Consider the following 22,480-nt stretch of genomic DNA (forward strand, 5'->3'; position numbering starts at 1 on the left):
GGGGTGCCGAAGGGGAAAAGACGAGGGGCGCGGGGTGAAGAGGCGGTCCGTAGAGAGAAAGAGGGGAAGAAAAATCGAGAAAAGGGGTGCCGAAGGGGAAAAGACGAGGGGCGCGGGGTGAAGAGGCGGTCCGTAGAGAGAAAGAGGGGAAGAAAAATCGAGAAAAGGGGTGCCGAAGGGGAAAAGACGAGGGGCGTGGGGGTGAAGAGGCGGTCCCCAACCCCCTTCCCCCTGTACCTTTTTATAAAAGGGGAAAGAAGCCTCTAGAAGAAAAAATTTCAAAAAAACTTGAAAATTTTTAATGAAAAGCGAAGAGACGTCTCTTTTATAAAAAATTTGCAAAAAAGGGTTTTACTAAGAAGCGATTTTTATAAAAGAGGCTTAATAAAAAAAATTGTATTTTTTTTCTTATTATTATTATTATTTTTTTATTTATTATTTTTTTTTTGATGTTTTGATATAAAACTTTGAAAACTAAAAGGGTTTTAAATTAATTTGGCAAAATTTAAAAATATTTATCAAAGAAGCATTTTCTGAGCATTTGGATTTATCTTTTTTGGATTTTTCTTCAGAAGACAGGTTTAGATCCGGGATTTGAGAAAATATTTGAGTTTTAAACCTCGAATTGAGAAATACATAGCAGTGGATCCAAACGGATGCCGGATGAACTGCCCGAGCCATTCAAAAAATATTTTTTGGTATTTTTGTAATTTTAATTTGAAAATTGGACAACGAGGCTCATATTTGGATTTTGACAATGGATCAGGATCTGAAATTGAGTCAGATATATAAAACAAATTTAATTTCAGTAAAATCTGAGAAATAAATTGGAATTTCGATTTAAAACTGACTCAATTACTCAAAAAATGGGGTCAGGGGAAAAAGGGGAATGTTTACGATCATTTTAAAAAATTTGGGGTGTTCACACTCTTCCCTGCTCTCTCCTACCTCTCTTTTTTTCCCTCTTCTTCCTCTGGGGTGCGGATCCGATGGGTGGTTGAAGCCGCCACCCACTCCCTCCTTCTTCTCTGATTCCGGCAAGCCGCCTGGCTGTCCCGTCTCTTCCCCCTTTCCTTCTCCCTCTCTTCCTTTTTTCTGTCAACAAAACCAGAGCCACCACTGGTGGCTCTGGCTTGCCAAGAGGGAGGGTGCCAAGCACCCCCCTTTGCTTTTGTTCTTTTTTCTGCCGACCAGGTAGAGCGGCTGAGGCCGCCACCCACCTTTCAGTTCTGGACAGGTACCCTTTGCTTAACCCTTTGGCTGTTGGATGAGGGGAAGGGTACCATGTGAATGACCTGCACATGGGTTAGTCGATTCTAAGAAGCAGAGGAACCCCGTTGGATAGCGTGGATCACACGAACCTCGATAGAGAATCGGGTTAAAATTCCTAAACCGGGTGTGAGACACACTTGGTTCCCCTTTTTTTCTTCCCATTTTTTGTTGAGCTGAGCCGGACAGGGCAAACCCCTGTTGCACCTCTCAGCCTAGCTGAGCCCCGACAGGGCCAGCCCCTATCGCAAGACTGGGACCAGGCTAGGTTCGACTTGACCACCAAGCCCACCCCCTCCCGTTGGTCGCGTAGCCAGCCGAGCTAAGCTTGGCTAGAACTGAGCTCAGCACGATTTTCTCTTTTAGACCGAGTTGGTTTAGTTAGCAAACTAAATTTGACTCAGTCGAGCTTTACCCCTAGTCTCTTGTACCGAGCCCGGCTTGGTCCGGTCAGCTTCAACTGGGTTGGGGTTCGACCCCTGCCACACAAAAATCGCTTATTCTGTTAAATTAAAATTGTTTCATCATTCTTTCGTAGCACAATAAAATATTTTTTAGCACACTACATGGCCACCCTCTTCCCCTCTCAGTCGGGCTTCGATTGGCCGCAACGATGGCGACTTTATCATGCAAGCTTTTGTCTTTTGTTGATTATTTTCTCTAGTCTTGCTTTTAATCTGATTGCTATCCTTTGTCAATAGGACTTGCTTTAATGCTTTTTCTGTCTGTGTGGTTAGATAAGATTTCTGAATTGCATATCATATCTTAGTTCCTACGAGGTTTCTACTGAGCATGGACACCTTTTGGATATCTAAAAATTTAATGTGAATTTTTTTAATTTGATCTTCATTTCTTCAGAGAACATATTCATATGAAGATGACTATTTTGTCTGTTGTTCTTTGTTGTAGAAATAGATTATATAATGTTAGTCATAAATTTTGGTGTTTGTTTTTCATGTCTATTTTGATTGACATAAGAGTAAATGCCTATGATTCTACTTTTCCAATTTGTTAGCTTTTATTTTTGGTATTAAAAGTTGGAATTTTGTGAAATTTTACATCTGCAGTGGCCTTCAAATCTCGAGAGGACCACCAGAAATAGCTGGAATTGGAAGAGGCTCAAAAGGCGGGGTTGGCTTCAACAGAGCTTGATGAAGATGGGAAAGAGATCAACCCTCATATTCCACAGTATATGTCATCTGCACCTTGGTATCTTAATGCGGAGAGACCAGTAAGTCGTCCGTTATCAAACATACACAATGCTATACTGATATGGTTGACATAAATCTTTACATGCGGTTTCTGATACATGTTCTATCCATTGTAACCAGAGTTTGAAACATCAAAGGAAGTGGAAATCTGACCCAAACTACACCAAGGATTGGTATGACAGAGGTGCAAAAATATTCTAGGCTGACAAGTACAAAAAAGGTGCATGTGAAAAGTAAGTCCCTATCGCATCAATGATGTTGATATATGGTTACCTGAATTTTAAAGTGCAATAAATAATTTTTTTGTCCCTCTTTTGGACTTTGTGTATACAGAAAACTCATCATATTGTTTTTTGCCTTATGCATATAAGCTGTGGAGCTATGACACACAACACTAAGTCATGCATGGTGCAAAAAAAAAAAGAGTACGGAGAAGAGGAAGAACAGACAAGAGGAAAACACTCTTTACGTGGTTCGGTCCTTTTGCAAGAACCTACATCCACGAAGGTAATGAGCACTCTCTAGCTCTCTCTCTCTTTTATTTTCCTGTGTATTATTTTGCTATGGCAATACAACCATATATATACAAGAGGGGTCTCTCATGATAAGGCAATAGATTCCCTATAATCATGGGAGACGATAAAGCAGAGATCTGCTTTTATCAATTATCATACTTCCTTCCTTTTTGATATTCTTTGACTTGTGATCATGCGTATCTCCAGAAGTATCTCCAGAATTATCGCCATGCATATCTTGACCTCCTTGATTATTGTTAATATTCCCCCTCAAACATGGTCGTCCATGAAGACCAAGTTTGGTGCGCAAGAGAGAAAATCTATCACGGTTGAGGCTCTTAGTAAAAATATTTGCAAGTTGATGATGTGAAGGAGTATATTGAGTTTGGAGAGTTCCCTGAGCCACTTTTTTTCAAACATAATGGAAGTCGATTTGAATATGTTTCGACTTCTAGTGCAACACAGGATTAATAGTCATATATAAAGCACTGATATTGTCACAGAAAATTATTGGAGGCTGAAATTGAGGAAGTTGAATATCCCGCAAAATAAAGGAAATCCAAGTTAACTCAGTAGTCGTAGAAGCCATGGCTCGATATTTTGCTTCGGTGCTGGATCTAGCTACAGTACGATGTTTCTTGGCACTCTAGGAGATGCAATTGGCACCAAGAAAAATGTAGAAACCAGAAGTAGAGTGGCGTGTGGTAGGACATCCTGCTCAGTCAGCATCAGAAAAGGCATAAAGATCAAGATTTCTATGAGAATGAAGTTGAATTCCATTATTTAGATTGCCTTCGACATATTGAAGGATTCTTTTGACCATTTGAAAGTGCCCAACAAAGGAATTATTCATAAAATGGTTGACATAGTTGACACAAAAAGATAGTTCTGGTCGAGTAAGCGTAAGATATTGAAGTGCTCCGACTAAGCTGCGATATTGAGTAACGTTGAAAAATATAGAAGTATTTTGCTCTGCAGGAGATAGCTTTGGTGCCATGGGAGTTGGCATGGGCTTTGCATCAAGCATGTTAGCTTTGGCGAGCAAATCTCGAGCATATTTTTGTTGGCATAGAAAAAGCCCATGAGAGTTGGATTGAACTTCAATTCCCCAAAAATAGTGAAGTGGGCCTAGATCTTTCATAGCAATTTTTTTTCCAAGGTTAGCAATAACCTTATAAAGAAGAGGTGAACTGTTGCTTGTAATGATAATGTCATCGACATATATAAGAAGGATGACAATATGGTGATCAATATGTTGAACAAACATGGAGGGATCAGCAGTACTACAAAAGAAGCCTTGTGAAATAAGATAAGAGCTTAGACGATCAAACCAGGCTCAGGGCGCCTGTTTTAGGCCATATAAAGCCTTCTTGAGTTTACATACTTGCTCAGGATGAGATGGTTCCTCATATCTAGGTGGTTGAGTCATGAACACTGTTTCTTTTAAAATACCATGCAAAAAGGCATTTTTGACATCAAGTTGTCGAATAGTCTAATGTAGCTACTGTCAGAATGATTTGAATGGTAGCAGGTCGAATAACAGGAGCAAAAGTCTCTGAGAAATTAATCCCGTCAACTTGATTAAAACCATGGGCTACAAGACGTGCCTTGAGATGTTGTAAAGTGCCATCAACATTAAGCTTTGTTTTAAAAACCCATTTGGATCCAACAAGGTTCATGTTTGGTTGCTTGTTGACAAGTTCCCATGTTTGGTTCGCCTTCAAAGCTTTTATTTTTTCCTCCATTGCAGCTCGCCAACCAGCATGCTCAAGAGCAACTTTTATATTTATAGGTTCCTTAGGGATAGACAAATCAACTTCATGCGAAAGAGCATATTTGGGATTTGGCTTATGAATCCCATGCATGCTGAGTGACAATAGAATGAGTTGGTGCAAGACTAGTAGGATTACCTTGCATTGGTGCATTATGATCTTGATCACAAGAGCCCAAGAGATTGTTCCAACAAGGTTTATCACAATTTCCTTCAACTGCTATAGATGGTGGTTCAGTCTGATTATTATATGGAGATTCTACTATAAAGTTAGTAGGCAACAAGGTAGAAAAATGTGGTACATCTTGAGAAACTTCTTTTGATCTTGTAAACTGCAATGAATCGGATCTAAATAAAGCAGAGTCTCCTTGAGAAGAACTTGGTTGAATTAAAGATCTTGGATTAACAAAAGGGCAATTCCCCTCATCAAATATCACATGACGTGATATATATATATATATATATATATATATATATATATATATATATATATATATATATATATATATATATATATATATATATCCTGCCTGTAGAAGAATAGAGGCACTTGTAGCCTTTATACTCATTACTATAGCCAATGAAGACACACGACAAAGAATAAGGGTCGAATTTGTTCGTGTTGTAATCTCTGAGATAGGGGAAACAATGACATCTGAAAATCCGCAGGCTAGAATAGTCTGGATGTTTCTTATAAAGCCTAAGAAAAGGTGTTTCCATGTTCAACGTGGTTGATGGAAGCCTATTCATTAGAAAAACAGTAGTAACAAACACTTCAACCCACAAATTTTTAGGCACATTTGCATGATGCATCATATTTAAACCAAGTTCAGTAACATTCTTATGTTTATGTTCTGAAACTCCATTTTGTTCATGTGTGTAAGGACAAGATACTTGCCTTTTTATTCCATGATTCTCAAGATGTTTGATAAAACCGGAACTTGAATATTTGCCTCCTCCATCGCATTAAAATTTTTTTATTTTCTTCTCAAATTGGCATTCAACAAATTTTTAAAAATAAGAGAAAGCTTCAATCATCTGGGATTTCCTTTTTAGAGGATAGAACCATGTGAATCGAGTATGATCATCAATGAAAACAACATAATATCTAAAATTATCTTTAGAAACAACAGGGGCTGATCCCCAGAGATCCGAGTGAATCTTCATAAAAGGTTTCTCACAGAGTTCTTTATTAGAAATAAAAGGAAGTCAACAGACTTTTCCTAATTGATAGCTTCCACAAATAAATTTAAACATTTGATCTTGGCTCACATCTATCATCTTATTCTTGTGCAAAAAGGAAACAGTACTCATTTGAGGATGTCCCAATCGAGCGTGCCATTGTTCAGTCGAGACCAACTTACATCAATTTGAGAAGAAAGTTGTTGGTTCATCGTTCATGGCATACAGGTTCCCACGCCTACTCCTTGTTGCTATTGTCTGACTGATTCTCCTATCCTTCACAACACACCCGGATGACGTGAATTCAAAGACATAAGGAAATTCAGATGTTAATTGGCTAACTGACAACAAATCCTTCTTTAGCTTTCGAACTAATAAAACATTGTTTAAGGAGAGGGTGGTCAGAGCAGACTGAATTTTAGCATTGCCAATATGAGAAATATTAAGACGTTGTCTGTTTCCTACAATGATCGAATTTGAACCTTGGTTAAGCTTTAAGTTGGATAACTTACCAATATCGCCTGTCATATGTGAGGAAGCACCCGTATCAGCAAACCATTCAGAGTCTTGAGAGTCAGATATAGTCATTGCTGCCAAAGCTTGAGGGATACTCTCATCCTGATATGAGTGATTAAACCTATGATAGCAGTTAACAACAGAATGATTTTTCTTACCACATATCATGACATAGAATTTCCCTCTGTTGTAGCCTCCAATTTGATTGTTGCTATCTTTTTGCTTTTGGTCTCTTTGGTGAGGCTGGTTTTTTATTTGATTATTTTCACCTTGATTGAACCCTTTTTCTTTTGATGAAAACTTGAAATAATTGAACTTATTTTTGTTAAGCTTATTGTTATAATTGTTGCGATTGCTGAAATACGCCATTTGATTTGATGAGATGCCAGAATTGCTCCCGAGATTGGTTCTGGTTTCATGACTTTGCATAAATGAAACAATATCACGATATGATGGCACCAGTGGTTTTAGCATACTAGTGACAAACTGCTCATAACCTTGCTCGAGCCCTTGTAGAAGCCAAAAAACCTTAACTTTGTCTTCAACCGGCTTCCCAATGGTGGCCACAGGCCTTTGAATTTCCAAATATAATCATTTAACGAGTTTGATCCTTTTTTGATAGAAGATCGTTGTTGAATGAGGCAGAATTCCCTTTCCTGAGAATCCTGTGCAAAAGAATCAATCAACATGCCCCATATTTGTTTGGAAGTTTTGATTCCAACAACTAAACCCAAGACGGATTCAGATAAAGTGGTTGTGATCCAACCATTGAGAAGACGATCAGACTTCTTCCACAAGATGTAACTTAGATTTTCTATCTTTGTTTTTACAACATCTGTGTTGTTAGGATCATCAATGGTAGGACTAGGCATTTGAGTTTCACCAGTGATGAACCCCTTCATATCTTGGCTTTCTATGAGAGCTAAGATTTGAGTCATCTACAACAAGAAATTGGTGTGATTGAGCTTCAACGAGATGAAGTTTAAAGTATTCAGGGAAGCCGGATATGGATAACTGACAAAAGAACTTTGTTGAGCCATTTTGAAGAACAGAACCTTCAAACTTATGAAAAATATCCTATAGCTCTGATACCATGCAAAAAAAAAACAGAGTATGGAGAAGAGGAAGAACAACCAAGAGGAAAACACTCTTTACGTGGTTCAGTCCTTTTGCAAGAACCTACATCCATGAAGGTAATGAGCACTCTCTGGCTCTCTCTTTTTTTTATTTTCCTGTGTATTATTTTTCTATGGCAATACAACCAGATATATGCAAGAGGTGTCTCTCACAATAAGGCAATAAATTCCCTATAATCATGGGAAACGATAAGGCCGAGATATGCTTTTATCAATTATCCTACTTCCTGACTTGTGATCATGCCTATCTCCAGAATTATCGTCATGCATATCTTGACCTCCTTGATTATTGTTAATACATGGAAAGGCCTCAGAAGGTAGGTGCAAAATGAACCAACAAGCACATAGCACCAGATGAGAAAATAGAGACATTTGAGCTTGATTATGAGGGGAAATGTGATCGCTGGAATGGTTACGATGCTTCTACATATGCTCGGGTTATTCAAAGATATGAAGCAAGGGATGAAGCTCGAAGGAAATATCTGAAAGAGCAGCAGATGAAAAAATTGGAAGAGACAAACAATAAGAAGAAAGATAGTGATGACAGTAGTGATAAGGATGATGATGAAGATGAGCTGAAGGTTGATGAAGCAAAGGTTGACGAGAGTAAGCAGATGGATTTTGCAAGGATTGAGAAATGTGTAAGAACAACTGGTGGCGGCAGCACAAGAATTGTCAGGTAATATGAGGCACTTTCAGGTTATATTGTTTTCTGAATTTCAGCTCTTATTGAGAATTTTCCTCTCTAGTTTTTTGGTTTCCATTTGTCAGTTGTCTTTTATGTGATTCTGAATGTTCTCCAAATGTTTATTTTTATCTCCAGGAATTTGCGCATCCGAGAAGATACAACCAAATATCTTTTAAATCTAGATGTCAACTCTGCGTATTATGATCCCAAAACTCGATCCATGAGGGAGGATCCCCTTCGCGATGTAGATCCCAATGAAAAGTTCTATGAGGTAAGCGTTCTTACTGTGGATATAGAGAGTGAGGGTAGTTGTTTCCCAAACATTTAAAAAATGTGGTGTTTCATGTTTTCATTTCCAAAACGGCTTCTCAGGAAACGTGTTTCCCACTCTCTTATAACATTTTCAGTAACCTTGGTTTGACTTGACACAAGGACTGGTGTCAGTGACCCTACCTGGGGTTTTACCTGGCAGGACGTGGAGAGGGTGGTGTATGTTCTCCCTCGATGATTCACTGAATCCCACATTTGTGTTCGGGGGTCTGAATGAGCACCACGTATACAAGCACATGGGGCTCGTATTCCCGTGTATGTTGACATCACTTAGCATTAGAGTTTGGTGTGGTTGCAAAGACTTCAGTACCCGTTCTTGTTATTCTTCTCATAAAGCGATTGTTTGAAAAAAATGACAAAAATGCCCTTCATTAAAAAAAAAAACAAACAATTCAAAAAAAGGATAAACATGTCCTCCATCCAGAAAGTCAAGGATGATGTTGACTCTTCAAAGTCTTCTTCTTCTTTCTCCATAAAACATTGTAAAACTCTCTCTCTCTCTAGAGAAGAAATCAAGGGAGGCAAAGAGTTCTCCCTGAAGAAGGCCATGAACATCAACCCTCTCACTCTCTCTCCCTTCTCTCTTTACTTCTGTGCACATCCAACAGACGATCCTACATTGCTCCATCAAACACCGACTGACCTGCACACTGACTGTAGCATCGTTCAACTTGATGAGTTGTGGAGCCTGATTCATAGTTTTTGCCCTTACAGAAGGGGGTTTGGGGGCTCCTCTTAGCGTGGGTAACATCATTCAACTTAATGAGTTGTGGAGCCTAATTTAGAGTTTTTGCCCTTACAAGAGGGGGGTCTGAGGGCTCCCCCTGACACGGATCCAGCAGGCGGGGGTCAGGGGGGGCCGCCCCTGGTGGGGGGCTTGGGGGGCAGCGCCCTCCGGACCAATTTTTTTGGGGCCTTTCAACAACAATTTGTAGTATTATCGGGCTTTCCTACAACGATTTGTAATATTTTCGGGTCTCCAACGAGCCCCACAACGATTTATAGTGTTATCCGGCTTTTCAACTGCGATTTGTAGTGTCTTATGCAAATCACTATAGCGATTTATAGTGTTTTGGGGTCTTCAACGAGCCCCACAACGATTTATAGTGTTATCCGACTTTTCAACAACGATTTGTAGTAACTTTCGCAAATCACTATAGCGATTTATAGTGTTTTTGGGTCTTCAACGAGCCCCACAACGATTTATAGTGTTATCCGGCTTTTCAACAACGATTTATAGCATCTTCCACAAATTACTATAGCGATTTATAATGTTTTTTGGTCTCCAACGATCCCCACAACGATTTATAGTGTTGTTGGATCTCACTATAGCGATTTGTAGTGTCTTCCGCAAATCACTATAGCGATTTGTAGTGTTATTCAGTAAGCAAATCGCTGTAAATCGCTACCCGAATTAGGACCAACTTGTCAAGGCCATATCTCCCTAACCGGAGGTCATATTCCAAATCCGTAAAAAGTGGTGTCTTCGTTATTGAGTCTAGTTTATTCTTGTAATTTTTCAACGATTTCTATTGTCATTCCGTTCTCCACTTTAACTAAAAACCAGACCCCTATTATTCTGTGTTATTTGAGTTGCACAACACCATTCTCGCTTGATATCTATATCTTGATTCTGACATGCTCCTTGTTGGATTTTCCATTGATTTCTTCCAATCTTGCTTGGAACAAACATATGTCTTTCTCACCACGACACTCTATGCATTTTTTGACCACGACACCCGGGACCCGTGCCGGAGGGAGCTCCCGGACCCCCTCCTGTAAGGGCAAAAACTCTAAATCAGGCTCCACAACGAATCAAGTTGAACGATGCTACCCACGTTGGGAGGAGCCCCCAAACCCCCCTCCTGTAAGGGTAAAAACTCTGAATCAGACTCCACAACGAATCAAGTTGAACAATGCTATCCACGCTGGGAGGAGCCCCCAAACCCTCATCCTATAAGGGCAAAAACTCTAAATCAAGCTCCACAACTCATCAAGTTGAATGATGCTACCCACGTTGGGAGGAGCCCTCAGACCCCCCTTTCTGTAAGGGTAAAAACTCTGAATCAGACTCCACAACTCTTCAAGTTGAATGATGCTACCCACGCTGGGAGGAGCCTCCAGACCCCTCTCTTGTAAGGGTAAAAACTCTGAATCATGATCTACAACTTATTTAGTTGAATGATGCTATCCACGCTGGGAGGAGCCCCCAAACCTTCCTCCTGTAAGGGTAAAAACTCTGAATCATGCTCCACAACAGTCAATGTGCAGGTCAGTCAGTGCTTGATGGAGCAATGTAGGATCTTCTGCTCGATGTGCACAGAAGTAGAAAGAGAAGGGAGAGAGAGAGAGAGTGAGATGATTGATGTTCATGGCCTCCTCCAGGGGAGATTTCTTTCTTGGATAATCCTGCAGTGCAGAGACTGGGTCTTAAATAATCATATTCGGGGTACTTAAATCTTTATAACCACTCCTTTTCAAGAATCGTCATTTTTTTAGCACCAATGGAGGAGAGGGTACTTAAGTCTTTGCAATCTCATCAAACTCCAACGCTAATTAATGCTGACAAACATGGGGATACGAGACACACATGCTTACATACGTGATGCTCTTTGGGACCCCCGAACATGAGATGTAGCTAACTCCCCTGTTCGGAGGAAACATATAACCTGCTTCGCAGGACATGAGGCTCATTAAGTGACCACAGAAAAAAAAAAAGTAAATATAAGTGTGCATGCATGATACCTCATCCTATATCATGTAGTAGTGAGGTTACACCTTTACCGAATCCTCACCGGCCTGGTTGATGTCGCCATCTCATTTACTTTTAACCAAATAACAAAAAAAGAAAAAGTTGAATCATCAAAGTACAATTTTTTCAACAAAGTGAAAGAAAGGGACACCGTAGAAGGGCAAGAACAAATTTGATGGTTTTGATGCAGCCGAGAGGCAAGGCCTTGATCTTTTCCTTCCTTATAAATGACTTCAACCATTTAGGATACGTTTGCAAGCAGGAAAGTAAACCGTTGCCCTAAGAAATTGTAGCTGACATTTGTTTTCTCAGAACGAAGAGTGGAGAAAACTTTCACAACTAAAATTTCTTACATATCCCTTTGATTCATTTAGTTACCAGAGAAATGAATCTCATGTTTACAGAGTTGCGGAAAATTTCCTCACGTGAAGCGGTTATGAAAAATTCTCACTTTAGAACAAATGGCCTATCTTTGGTGACAAACTGTTTCATAGGCTTTCAGTGTTTGTTTACTAGGAGAGAGGATCATACACAAACGTCGCTCTCTCTCTCTCTCTCTCTTCATATGTATGCCCTAGATCATGGTTAATCTAATTCTGAAACTGAATTTTAAGCAGCAGGTACATAGTGAAAATGGATCTAACGAAGCTGAATTGAATCGAAATCGAAATCCCATTTTATATGGTACTGTCAGATCCTGTGGAGAAAAAAAGAAAAAGAAAGGCTGAGACATGCATTTTACATGCAACATGCAAATGGACTGGACTCAAACCGGAATCCAGAATACAGATTCAGGCATAAATATTGATCTGAATGAGTCTAAAACCACAAAGAGTATTACCAACCTACACTCAAAATTCTATTTGAAGATCAATATATGAAAGTGAGGTCATTTTTTATGCAGCGGTGTGCTGCATGTTTGGCTTGCAACTCGGCTGCTGATGACCATCCATCTCAATATTTCTCGAGATGAACACGACACCCATCTCGCGAAATGCTAAGATGGGTGGCTATCAGGCAGGCAATGCATCAAATGCGGATTGGATTCTCACTGAATTTGATCCATTTGCACCCTTAATATTAATATAACACATACGTTTTGAATGGATATACCAGTATTCGAATCGAATCCGAATCATTTACATCCTCACTTGGACCCGCCTAGTCCATGATGTAATATCAGGACCACACAAAAAAAAGAAAATTACAAAAAATAAATTTTAGTTAAAACAAAATCATGCCTTGTACTATTCTTTTTTTATTTGTCCAATATAATTTTTTCATAAAAGAAATAAAAATTAGTTAATAATGCACAAGAGCGATACCACACTCTTCTTCTTCTTCTTCTTCTTCTCTCTCTCTCTCTCTTGTTTGTCATCGCTAGCGCGGGAGGCAACGGAGAAGGAGCGCTCCCACCGTTCCTATTCTCCGTACCCGTCTTGATCCCGCCGCTGCAACATCACGGATCCGCTTCTTCCGTCTCAGCCCGTCGAGAGAGTGAGTCCTCTCTTTTCTTTGTTTGAACGATTTCTCTTTCTTCTTGTTCCGATCCCATCCTTTTTGGTTTGATTGAACTCTTGCTATTCAATCTGTTTGCTTGGTTTGCTCTTGGTTGCTGCTATAGTTTGATTTTTGTTAGTTTCTTTCCTCTTTTCGGTGTTTCTTTTCTTGTTTGTTTTGATTCACTCTGCCCTAAAATTAGTCACTTGCTTTAGTTTATTCGATTTGGTCTTTCGTTTCATTGAGCTTGAATCGATTCAGAAGATGGGACTAAGGGGTTTTTGTTTCTTGTGTGGTTTTTTGTTGGTTATACCTTTGTGGGCAGTTAGTTTTCTCACTCTTGAATGGAATTTGCAGCAGTTTTCTTTTGTATAACCTTTCATTGTAGTCAATGTCGTAACCTTCAAAATTTCCGTAGGTTTTCGAGGTTGTCTATGTGGTTTCTTAGGTTGACTCTTTCTTTGTCTCAAGAAGATGATGTTTTTATGCATTTTGGGAGAAAAAATGGTTTTGATTCCATGTACTTTGTGATTGAATGGATTTTGATAATCACACTGGTCGGTTTCGGCAGTTGGACTACCGACGAGGCGAGAGCTCTTTGACATCTGGTGCAATGTCTCCGAGTTTGGAATACTTGAGTTTCTGTATTTTAAATGGGTTATATTGGTGCTTATGATATCAGCACACTACATAAATACAAATACAGCGGCGTTGATAGATCCTATGTGGCCAAAAATGTGTTGCAGCCATTTTGGAGCCGCTGTGTGAATCTTTTCTCACTTTGGATGCCGTAAGTGTCATGTTTATTGATGATTGGCTTATTATTGCATTTTTTTAATTTTTTCTCTTATTGATTACGCTTCTCCAAGACATTTGTGCCTGATTTTTGCTATTAGGATATGAGCAATCTTGTCCTGAGATGCCTAGGGTCTCTATATGAATAGTAGCACAGTGTATTGTGAAATTCCTGTTAAAGTCAACATTGTTCACCCTTTAATTATGTACTGATTTATTTCAATAAATATGAATTCAACATTTTCTTATTTGGTCTTAATGACAGCCAAGCTACATGATATGCCCTAGTGATTTTTTTTGATAGATTCATGCTATTTTATGTGCATTTAGGATTTCAGAATTTCTTAAATTTTATGATGTTATTATACACTTGATGATTAGTTATATGCTGTTGCTTATATTCATTTTCTCTAGTACTTGAAAAATGTAGTTTTACTCTAGCAGCCTGTCGGTTGCAAGGTGAGCGATTGAAAGGTGCTTTCGTGTGAAAGAGTTCAAATTACTAAAAACGCTTGCTTTCGTATTTAAAATTTAAATTTTGTAGTTGTCTTTTTTTTACATTGTCAGTTATCAGTTGCATGGTTTGTTACTAATTTAAATTATGTAGTTGTCTTCGTATATGAATTTATGGTTGTATTTTGTGCAAATCATCATATGATTTTTTTTTTATAATTTATGCTATTTTTTTTCTGATTTTTGTAATTTTTTTTGGAATTTTGGAAAAGTTTTTATTAAAAATTTATGATACGTTTACGATATAATACGATAGTGTTAACTTTGTGCAAATCCCAGGAAAAAAACCGGACCCGGGTCGGGTCTGGACCTGACTCGGACCCGAACTGGATTTCCCCCCGTGCTTTTATAAGCAACTGAGGTGTTAGGCATTAGAAAACCCTCCCCACCTTCGCCGCCTGCCCTGGTCCCTCCTCCCGTCCGACTTCCAGCCGCCGGTCGACGGCTCGCCGGAGCGCCGATCGACAGCCCCCCGTGCTCGTCCCTCTCGGTTTCTCTCCCTCTGTCACCCTCTTCCTCCCTGACGCCGGCGACACCCCCGATGACCCCCAGGTAGCCCCCCTGCGCCGCAGCCCTCTCGAGTTCCCTCGGCTCGCCGGAACTCCGCCGGCGACACCACCTCCCCGGGTCCCTGCTTCCACCTACCTAGACGGACACCCCGTCCATCCCTGGGCTCCCCCTCTCCGGTCACCTCACAGGTAACCCTCTCTCGTCTTCCTGTTCTCTCTGTCTTCTCTTCGCTGTCTTCTTCTTCTTCTTCTTTCTCGGTTTCTTTTTGGTCCCCTGCCTGTCGTTTTTCCGACAGGCTGGCAGGGATGATGCCCCTGCCGCCTGAATCTTGTCCGACCCACAGGGGCGAAAGCCCCTGCCTGTCGTTCTTCGGCAGGTCGGCAGGGGCGATGCCCCTGTCGCCTGCATATAGTCGATCGATAGGGGCTTTTAGTCCCTGCCTCCCGTTTTTCAGGCCTGTGCCTCCCGTTTTTCAGGCCTGCAGGGGCAACACCCCCGTGCCTTCTGTGATAAGGCTTCTGGCAGGGGCCTTTGGGCCCTGCCCTCGTTCTTTTTCGGCAAGTCGGCAGGGGCCTTGCCCCCTTCCGCCTGAGCATTTTCGGCAGGCAGGGGCAGGGCCCCTGCCAGCTCTGATTTTCGGCGGGCAGGGGAGAGGCCCCTGCTGTCTTTGGATTTCCGACAAGGGAGAGGGCTTCACCCCCTGCCCTTTCTTCTTTTATTTTATTTTACTAACGTGCTGTACCTTCGCAGATTTGCGCAGCAGAGCCCTCTCTTGCCCCGCGGCCCGAGACTGTCATCTCCTACAGGTAGGCCCACGCAACCTCGCAACTCCCCAAGGTAGGGAAAACTTTAGCAGCACAATAAAATATCTTTTAGCGCACTACATCGCCGCCCTCTTCCCCTCCCGGTCGGGCTTCGATTGGCCGCAGCGATGGCGACTTCATCAGGCAAGCTTTTGTCTTTTGTTGATTATTTGCTCTAGTCTTGCTTTTAATCTGATTGTTATCCTTTGCCAATAGGACTTGCTTTAATGCTTTTTCTGTTTGTGTGGTTAGATAAGACGTATGAATTGCATATCATATCTTAGTTGAATTTTTTTAATTTGATCTTCATTTCTCCGAGAACATATTCATATGAAGATGACTATTGTGTCTATTGTTCTTTGTTGTAGAAATAGATTATATAATGTTAGTCATATATTTTGGTGTTTGTTTTTCATGTCGATTTTGATTGACATAAGAGTAAATGCCTGTGATTCTGCTTCCACAATTTGTTAGCTTTTATTTTTGGTATTAAAAGTTGGAATTTTGTGAAATTTTACATCTGCAGTGGCCTTCAAATCTCGAGAAGACCACCGGAAACAGCTGGAATTGGAAGAGGCTCGAAAGGCGGGGTTGGCTCCAGCAGAGCTTGATGAAGATGGGAAAGAGATCAACCCTCATATTCCACAGTATATGTCATCTGCACCTTGGTATCTTAATGCGGAGAGACCAGTAAGTCGTCCGTTATCAAACATACACAATGCTATACTGATATGGTTGACATAAATCTTTACATGCGGTTTCTGATACATGTTCTATCCATTGTAACCAGAGTTTGAAACATCAAAGGAAGTGGAAATCTGACCCAAACTACACCAAGGATTGGTATGACAGAGGTGCAAAAATATTCCAGGCTGACAAGTACAGAAAAGGTGCATGTGAAAAGTAAGTCCCTGTTGCATCAATGATGTTGATATATGGTTACCTGAATTTGAAAGTGCAATAAATATTCTTTTTGTCCCTCTTTTGGACTTTGTGTATACAGAAAACTCATCATATTGTTTTTTGCCTTATGCATATAAGCTGTGGAGCTATGACACACGACACTAAGTCATGCATGGAAAGGCCTCGGAAGGTAGGTGCAAAATGGACCAACAAGCACATAGCACCAGATGAGAAAATAGAGACATTTGAGCTTGATTATGAGGGGAAACGTGATCGCTGGAATGGTTACGATGCTTCTACATATGCTCGGGTTATTCAAAGATATGAAGCAAGGGATGAAGCTCGAAGGAAATATCTGAAAGAGCAGCAGATGAAAAAATTGGAAGAGAAAAACAATAAGAAGAAAGATAGTGATGACAGTAGTGATGAGGATGATGATGAAGATGAGCTGAAGGTTGATGAAGCAAAGGTTGACGAGAGTAAGCAGATGGATTTTGCAAGGGTTGAGAAACGTGTAAGAACAACTGGTGGCGGCAGTACAGGAACTGTCAGGTAATATGAGGCACTTTCAGGTTATATTGTTTTCTGAATTTCAGCTCTTATTGAGAAATTTCCTCTCTAGTTTTTTGGTTTCCATTTGTCAGTTGTCTTTTATGTGATTCTGAATGTTCTCCAAATGCTTATTTTTATCTCCAGGAATCTGCGTATCCGAGAAGATACAGCCAAATATCTTTTAAATCTTGATGTCAACTCTGCGTATTATGATCCCAAAACTCGATCCATGAGGGAGGATCCCCTTCCCGATGCAGATGCCAATGAAAAGTTCTATGAGGTAAGCGTTCTTACTATCGGTATAGAGAGTGAGGGTAGTTGTTCCCCAACACTAGTCCGGTATTTTTTATCCTGTATCTAATAGTATACTGATTTATTTTGTGGCAATGCTTCAGGGAGATAACCAATATCGTGCAAGTGGGCAAGCATTAGAGTTTAAGCAGCTCAATATTCATGCTTGGGAAGCATTTGAGAAGGGACAAGATATTCATATGCAGGCAGCCCCATCTCAAGCTGAACTACTGTACAAAGAGTTTAAAGTGAAAAAAGAGAAGCTAAAGTCTCAAACGAAGGAATCTATCATGGAAAAGTATGGAAATGCAGCTTCTGAAGAAGAACTTCATAGGGAACTTCTACTGGGCCAGAGTGAACGAGAGGTTGAGTATGATCGTGCCGGCCGAATCATTAAGGGTCAGGTAAGACTCATAGTTCAGATGTCCTCTTTGATTCTTTTTTTATTAATTCGGCATGGTTGCTTGTTGTGCTTGACCTTCATGTCAAATATGTGACAGCATGAGAACATGCATTAGTTAAAAAAGTGGAAGTAGGAACTTTTTGTAAATTTATTCAGATAAAAGTCAATATGTTGTTTAATTATGTTAAATTAGATGTCCATAACAAAGTGCATATAAATTGCTTGTCAGTTTAAATGTAAAGAACTCAAATATCTTTTGTTTTCAAAAAAGCCAATGATCAAACTTTGATCCTTGTTGGTTCCTTTTTGCGGTCCACTTCCTATTCAAAATTCTATTATCTGGCTGTTTATATGGTTCTTGGTTGTAATGAAGAACATATGGGAGCACATATTATCTAGTAAATGTCCCCTAATATTTTCAGCTTTGTGTTTGGTTATTTGTGTTAATCCAGATGATTGGATGACCTTGAGGCTGTGCACAAAGTTGGTTGTGTATTTTCTCTTGGTTACTTAATTTTATATTTTGAAATAATTTTAAAATTGTACTTTTTCTGGAGAGACAGAATTGTATTACCTGACTACTATAGGTCATGCTTGCATCAGATAGGTATCTGTAATTGGTTGTTTGTGTTAATACTGGACAGCATGTATAGAGGTAGGTCAAGTGTATATCAGAAATTTCTGTGTATGTTATAGTATATTGGTGAATGACTGCATGATTCTTGAACTACTATATATGCGTCTTTTTGTCATAACCTCTCGTTGTGCATCTTATTGTATCTAGTCAATGACTTTGTAGTGGTTGTCAAATTAGCTGTATACATTGGTTCACATTATCTCCTAGGGACTTGATCATGTGTTGGAGAGTTGGAACTTTCAGTCCTTCATATCATTTTGGTCAATTCATGTGTTTGGATGCTTTTCCATATCATGCTATTATTGTTAAGAATGTTTATCATGGACATGTGCTAATGTATTTCCATTGGCCTTGGTTGGTTAACTTTTTTCATCTTGCCGTTTGCAGGAGAAGTCCCTTCCAAGGAGCAAGTATGAGGAGGATGTGTATATCAATAATCACACAAGTGTTTGGGGTTCATGGTGGAAAGATCACCAGTGGGGATACAAGTGTTGCAGGCAGACTATCCGGAACAGCTACTGTACTGGTTCAGCAGGAATCGAGGCTGCTGAAGCAGCAACCGATCTAATGAAAGCCAATATTGCCCGTAAAGAAGCTATGGAAGGTCTGTTGTCAGTAATACTTGGAAGGTTTTGGAATATGACTACAAATTGTTTATTTTCTTTGTGAAGCCTGGGTTGGATCTTAAGAAGTAGCAATAAAAATTATAGCTTCTACATGCACTATGTGCAAGTGTGTATGAGTTATTCATGCTTGCGCACAATTTCTAGTTGTGGTTGTAACTATCATGGTATCTCTGAGTTGCTAACTAGTTAATTTGCACCATACAGAAAAGCCCGCTGAGGTTGAAGAAAAAAGGCTGGCTACTTGGGGCACTGATGTTCCTGATGACCTTGTTCTGGACCAGAAACGCCTTGCTGAGGCACTTAAAAAGGTAAAGTCATGGAATATGCAATATCAAACTTAGTGCTTGAAATTTCTTTCTTCTATTCAAAATAATGTTGCTCATTGCTGTTTCTCTTTCCTTGTAGGAGGATGTAAGAAAGAGGGAGGAGAAAGATGAAAGAAAGCGGAAGTACAATGTTAAATGGAACGATGAGGTACTGTCTTTTTCATCCCTAGCGTGTTTTTTATCAAGGAAACGAAAGTTAGAGAGGCTTCATGTTTGAGTCTGAGCCTGTCTTTCCAATTATGAAGGTTGCTCAACAGTTGACCACTATTAGTAAATAAAATCATTTCTTTCTCATCTCTATCTCAAGTAATTCTGTTAGAAGTGAATATACAAATGTTGTTTTTTTGATTTGCTCTTTACTTCAAAAGTAGATTTTAACACCATGGTAGTCAATGGCTCTGATGTCTCACCCATTGTAGTGCACCCAAACACAAGTCTTGTTCAGACAAGATCTGAATCTGTTTCAACCTAGGTCTGAATTAGACCTGTGTCAAAGCTGATCCAGATTGAAAGTAGACTTGTGTCAGTTCAAACAATATATATATATATATATATATATATATATATATATATATATATATATATATATATATATATATATATATATATATATATATATACAACAACAACAACAACTACGCCTTCATCCCAAAACAATTGGGGTCAGCGATATGAACCAAAAAAGAAATTCATTTTGGGTCTTCCACATGAATCCTTTTCCTCCAATCATTTCTATCCAACGCCATGTCCTCGGTGAGGTTCAAAGCATTCATATCCTTTCCTATCATCTCCATCCAAGTCTTCCTAGGCCTACCCCGACCTCTTTTAACTAATATATTTTCCCATTTCTCCAACCTTCTAACTGGAGCATCATTAGGCCTTCGCCGAATATGTCCAAACCACCGTAAACGATTCTCTCGCATCTTATTTTCAATGGGTGCAACACCTACCTTCTTACGTATCTCTTCGTTCCGAATCTTATCTTTTATTGTATTTCCACACATCCATCTAAGCATCCGCATCTCAGCTACACTCATTTTTTGAATATGATGTCTCTTGGCAGCCCAACATTCCGTACCATATAGTAAAGCGGGTCTAATAGTCGTCCTATAAAACTTTCCCTTCAACCGCAATGGCATTCTACGATCGCACAACACTCCAGTAGCACTTTTCCATTTCATCCACCCAACCTTTATCCTATGATTTACATCTCCATCAATTTCTCCATACTTTTGAATGATGGATCCCAAATATTTGAAATAATCATTCACCGGTATATCTTGCTCACCAAGCTTCACTACACTCCCATCACTACTTCGTTGCTTACTAAACCGACATTCCATATATTCAGTCTTACTCTTACTCAACTTAAAACCTCTAGCTTCCAATGTCTGTCTCCATAATTCTAACTTAGCATTAACCCCAGCTCTAGACTCATCAATCAAAACAATATCATCAGCAAACAACATACACCACGGTACATTTTCTTGAATTGATCTCGTAAGCTCATCCATCACTATCGCAAATAGGAAAGGGCTTAAAGCAGATCCTTGATGTAACCCAACCGTTATCGGGAAATTGGTTGTCACCCCTCCACAAGTGCGGACATTGGTTACTACTCCTTCATACATATCTTTAATTATACTAATGTACTTGAGAGAAACACCTTTCTTCATCATTGTCCACCAGAGAACGTCCCTAGGTACTCTATCGTATGCCTTCTCTAAATCAATAAAACCATATGCAAATCTTTGTTCCTCTCTCTATATCTTTCAATAAGTTGTCTAAGAAGATGTATAGCTTCCATAGTTGATCTTCCAGGCATAAAACCAATTTGATTCTCCGATATCATGACAACCTTCCTCAACCTAGACTCAATCACCCTCTCCCAAAGTTTCATAGTATGACTCATGAGTTTTATACCACGATAGTTTGTGCAATCTTGTATATCACCCTTATTCTTATATAAAGGCACCAAAGTACTCTTCCTCCACTCATTAGGCATCTTATTTGTTCGCCAAATCAAGTTAAAAAGATTTGTCAACCATTCTAAACCTTTCTCTCCCAAGCATTTCCAAGCCTCGATAGGTATACCATCTGGGCCAACTGCCCTTCTTGATTTCATTTTCTTCAAAGCCTCTGCAATTTCTTTCTTTTGAATCTTGCGCATGAAGTCACGATTTATCTCATGAAAAGGAATGGAGAAGTCTCCAAAAAAATGTGGATATGGGTATATATATATATATATATATATATATATATATATATATATATATATATATATATATACCCATATCCACATTTTTTGGAATTGCCGTGTCATACCCTCTGTACCCGCACCCAGGTGACATAGGTTTGGGTTGAAAAATGGAAGCCCAGTCCTGGCCTTACAATCTAAATAGTCTTTAAAATGTGTATCTTTACGTAAGCATATACAGCTTGTTTGTCTCAGTTAGTTTAAGTCTTGATGACTGTAAACAATGTCTGTAACCTTGTACAGGTGTTCATTCTACTATTTGTTTGTGTTCCTGGTGTTGCTGTTTGGTGCTTAAGAATTCAAGTTGTGCAGGTTACTGCAGAAGATATGGAAGCTTACAGGATGAAAAAGATCCACCGTGATGATCCAATGAAGGATTTCCTGCACTGAGGGAGAATGGGCCCATCTCGACTTGGTAGAGCAGCTAGCTATACAGGCATGTTTTTAGCATTAAGCTTAAATCAACAATGAAAACTATTTTTATGTATGATAACACCATACTGTGGTTCCAACTCGACCACAATGGGTGCCATGTAACGTGCTTGCGTTTTTCTGCAAGCGAACATGCATCGATCAACATATCTCACAGCAAACATGGCCTATGAACTAAATCAACCTACTGAAACCATTTCCTTGACTGTCTTCACTCAGCAGAAGCTGTCTTTTGGCCACACTTCTGGCTGATGCCTTACATCAAGTGGGCTTGCAAAAAATGTAACTCATTCCCATTACCAATTTTATACCGATGACACCTTAGAGTGCGAACGAAGTTTGTGTTTTTGTCTTAATGTTTATCGGTTGTTGTCCAGTTGGCTGATAAAATGTATATACGTCCTTTCCATTTCTTCTACTTTCGCCTGTTGTTTTTTTCTTTTTGTCGTGTTTATATATGACGAGTCATACTGTTGTTTTGTGTGAGATGATGTTCAATTTCTTGAGTGCCCACTAAGTGTTCTTTTTAGGCTCTGCTTGGGAGCTGGGAGTCTAAGGGAGT

At 39.6% G+C, this 22,480-nt stretch overlaps 1 protein-coding gene and 1 pseudogene across 2 annotated transcripts; both read left to right on the plus strand.

Annotated features, from left to right (window-relative positions):
• Window positions 1–2,323: 2,323 nt before the first annotated feature.
• LOC149834745 (pre-mRNA-splicing factor SLU7-A-like) lies at window positions 2,324–15,280 on the plus strand (annotated as a pseudogene).
• Window positions 12,852–22,308, plus strand: LOC149834746 (pre-mRNA-splicing factor SLU7). Of its 2 annotated transcripts, none has more exons than XM_090011533.1 (11): window positions 12,852–12,867; window positions 15,439–15,635; window positions 16,018–16,181; window positions 16,282–16,394; window positions 16,533–16,946; window positions 17,091–17,226; window positions 17,342–17,641; window positions 18,665–18,881; window positions 19,108–19,211; window positions 19,309–19,377; window positions 21,799–22,308. In XM_090011533.1, the coding sequence occupies exons 2-11, from the start codon at window positions 15,620–15,622 to the stop codon at window positions 21,874–21,876; spliced, it is 1,611 nt and encodes a 536-aa protein (XP_089867659.1). In that variant the 5' UTR covers window positions 12,852–12,867; window positions 15,439–15,619; the 3' UTR covers window positions 21,877–22,308. The 2 variants fall into 2 exon arrangements, with proteins under 2 accessions (XP_089867659.1, XP_089867657.1); XM_090011531.1 differs by lacking the exon at window positions 12,852–12,867 and adding an exon at window positions 14,577–14,876.
• The last annotated feature ends 172 nt before the right edge of the window (window positions 22,309–22,480 follow it).

The sequence above is a fragment of the Nuphar pumila genome, chromosome 6, assembly GCF_984573655.1.
Source record: "Nuphar pumila chromosome 6, dmNupPumi1.hap1.1, whole genome shotgun sequence".
Classification (NCBI taxonomy): Eukaryota; Viridiplantae; Streptophyta; class Magnoliopsida; order Nymphaeales; family Nymphaeaceae; genus Nuphar; species Nuphar pumila.

Bases quoted from the DNA above. Each gene is read 5' to 3' on its own strand.
- LOC149834746 (XM_090011533.1), top strand. The intron at 16,947-17,090 runs GTAATATGAGGC...TTTTATCTCCAG, and splicing joins GGCAGTACAGGAACTGTCAG to GAATCTGCGTATCCGAGAAG. The intron at 17,227-17,341 runs GTAAGCGTTCTT...GCAATGCTTCAG, and splicing joins CCAATGAAAAGTTCTATGAG to GGAGATAACCAATATCGTGC.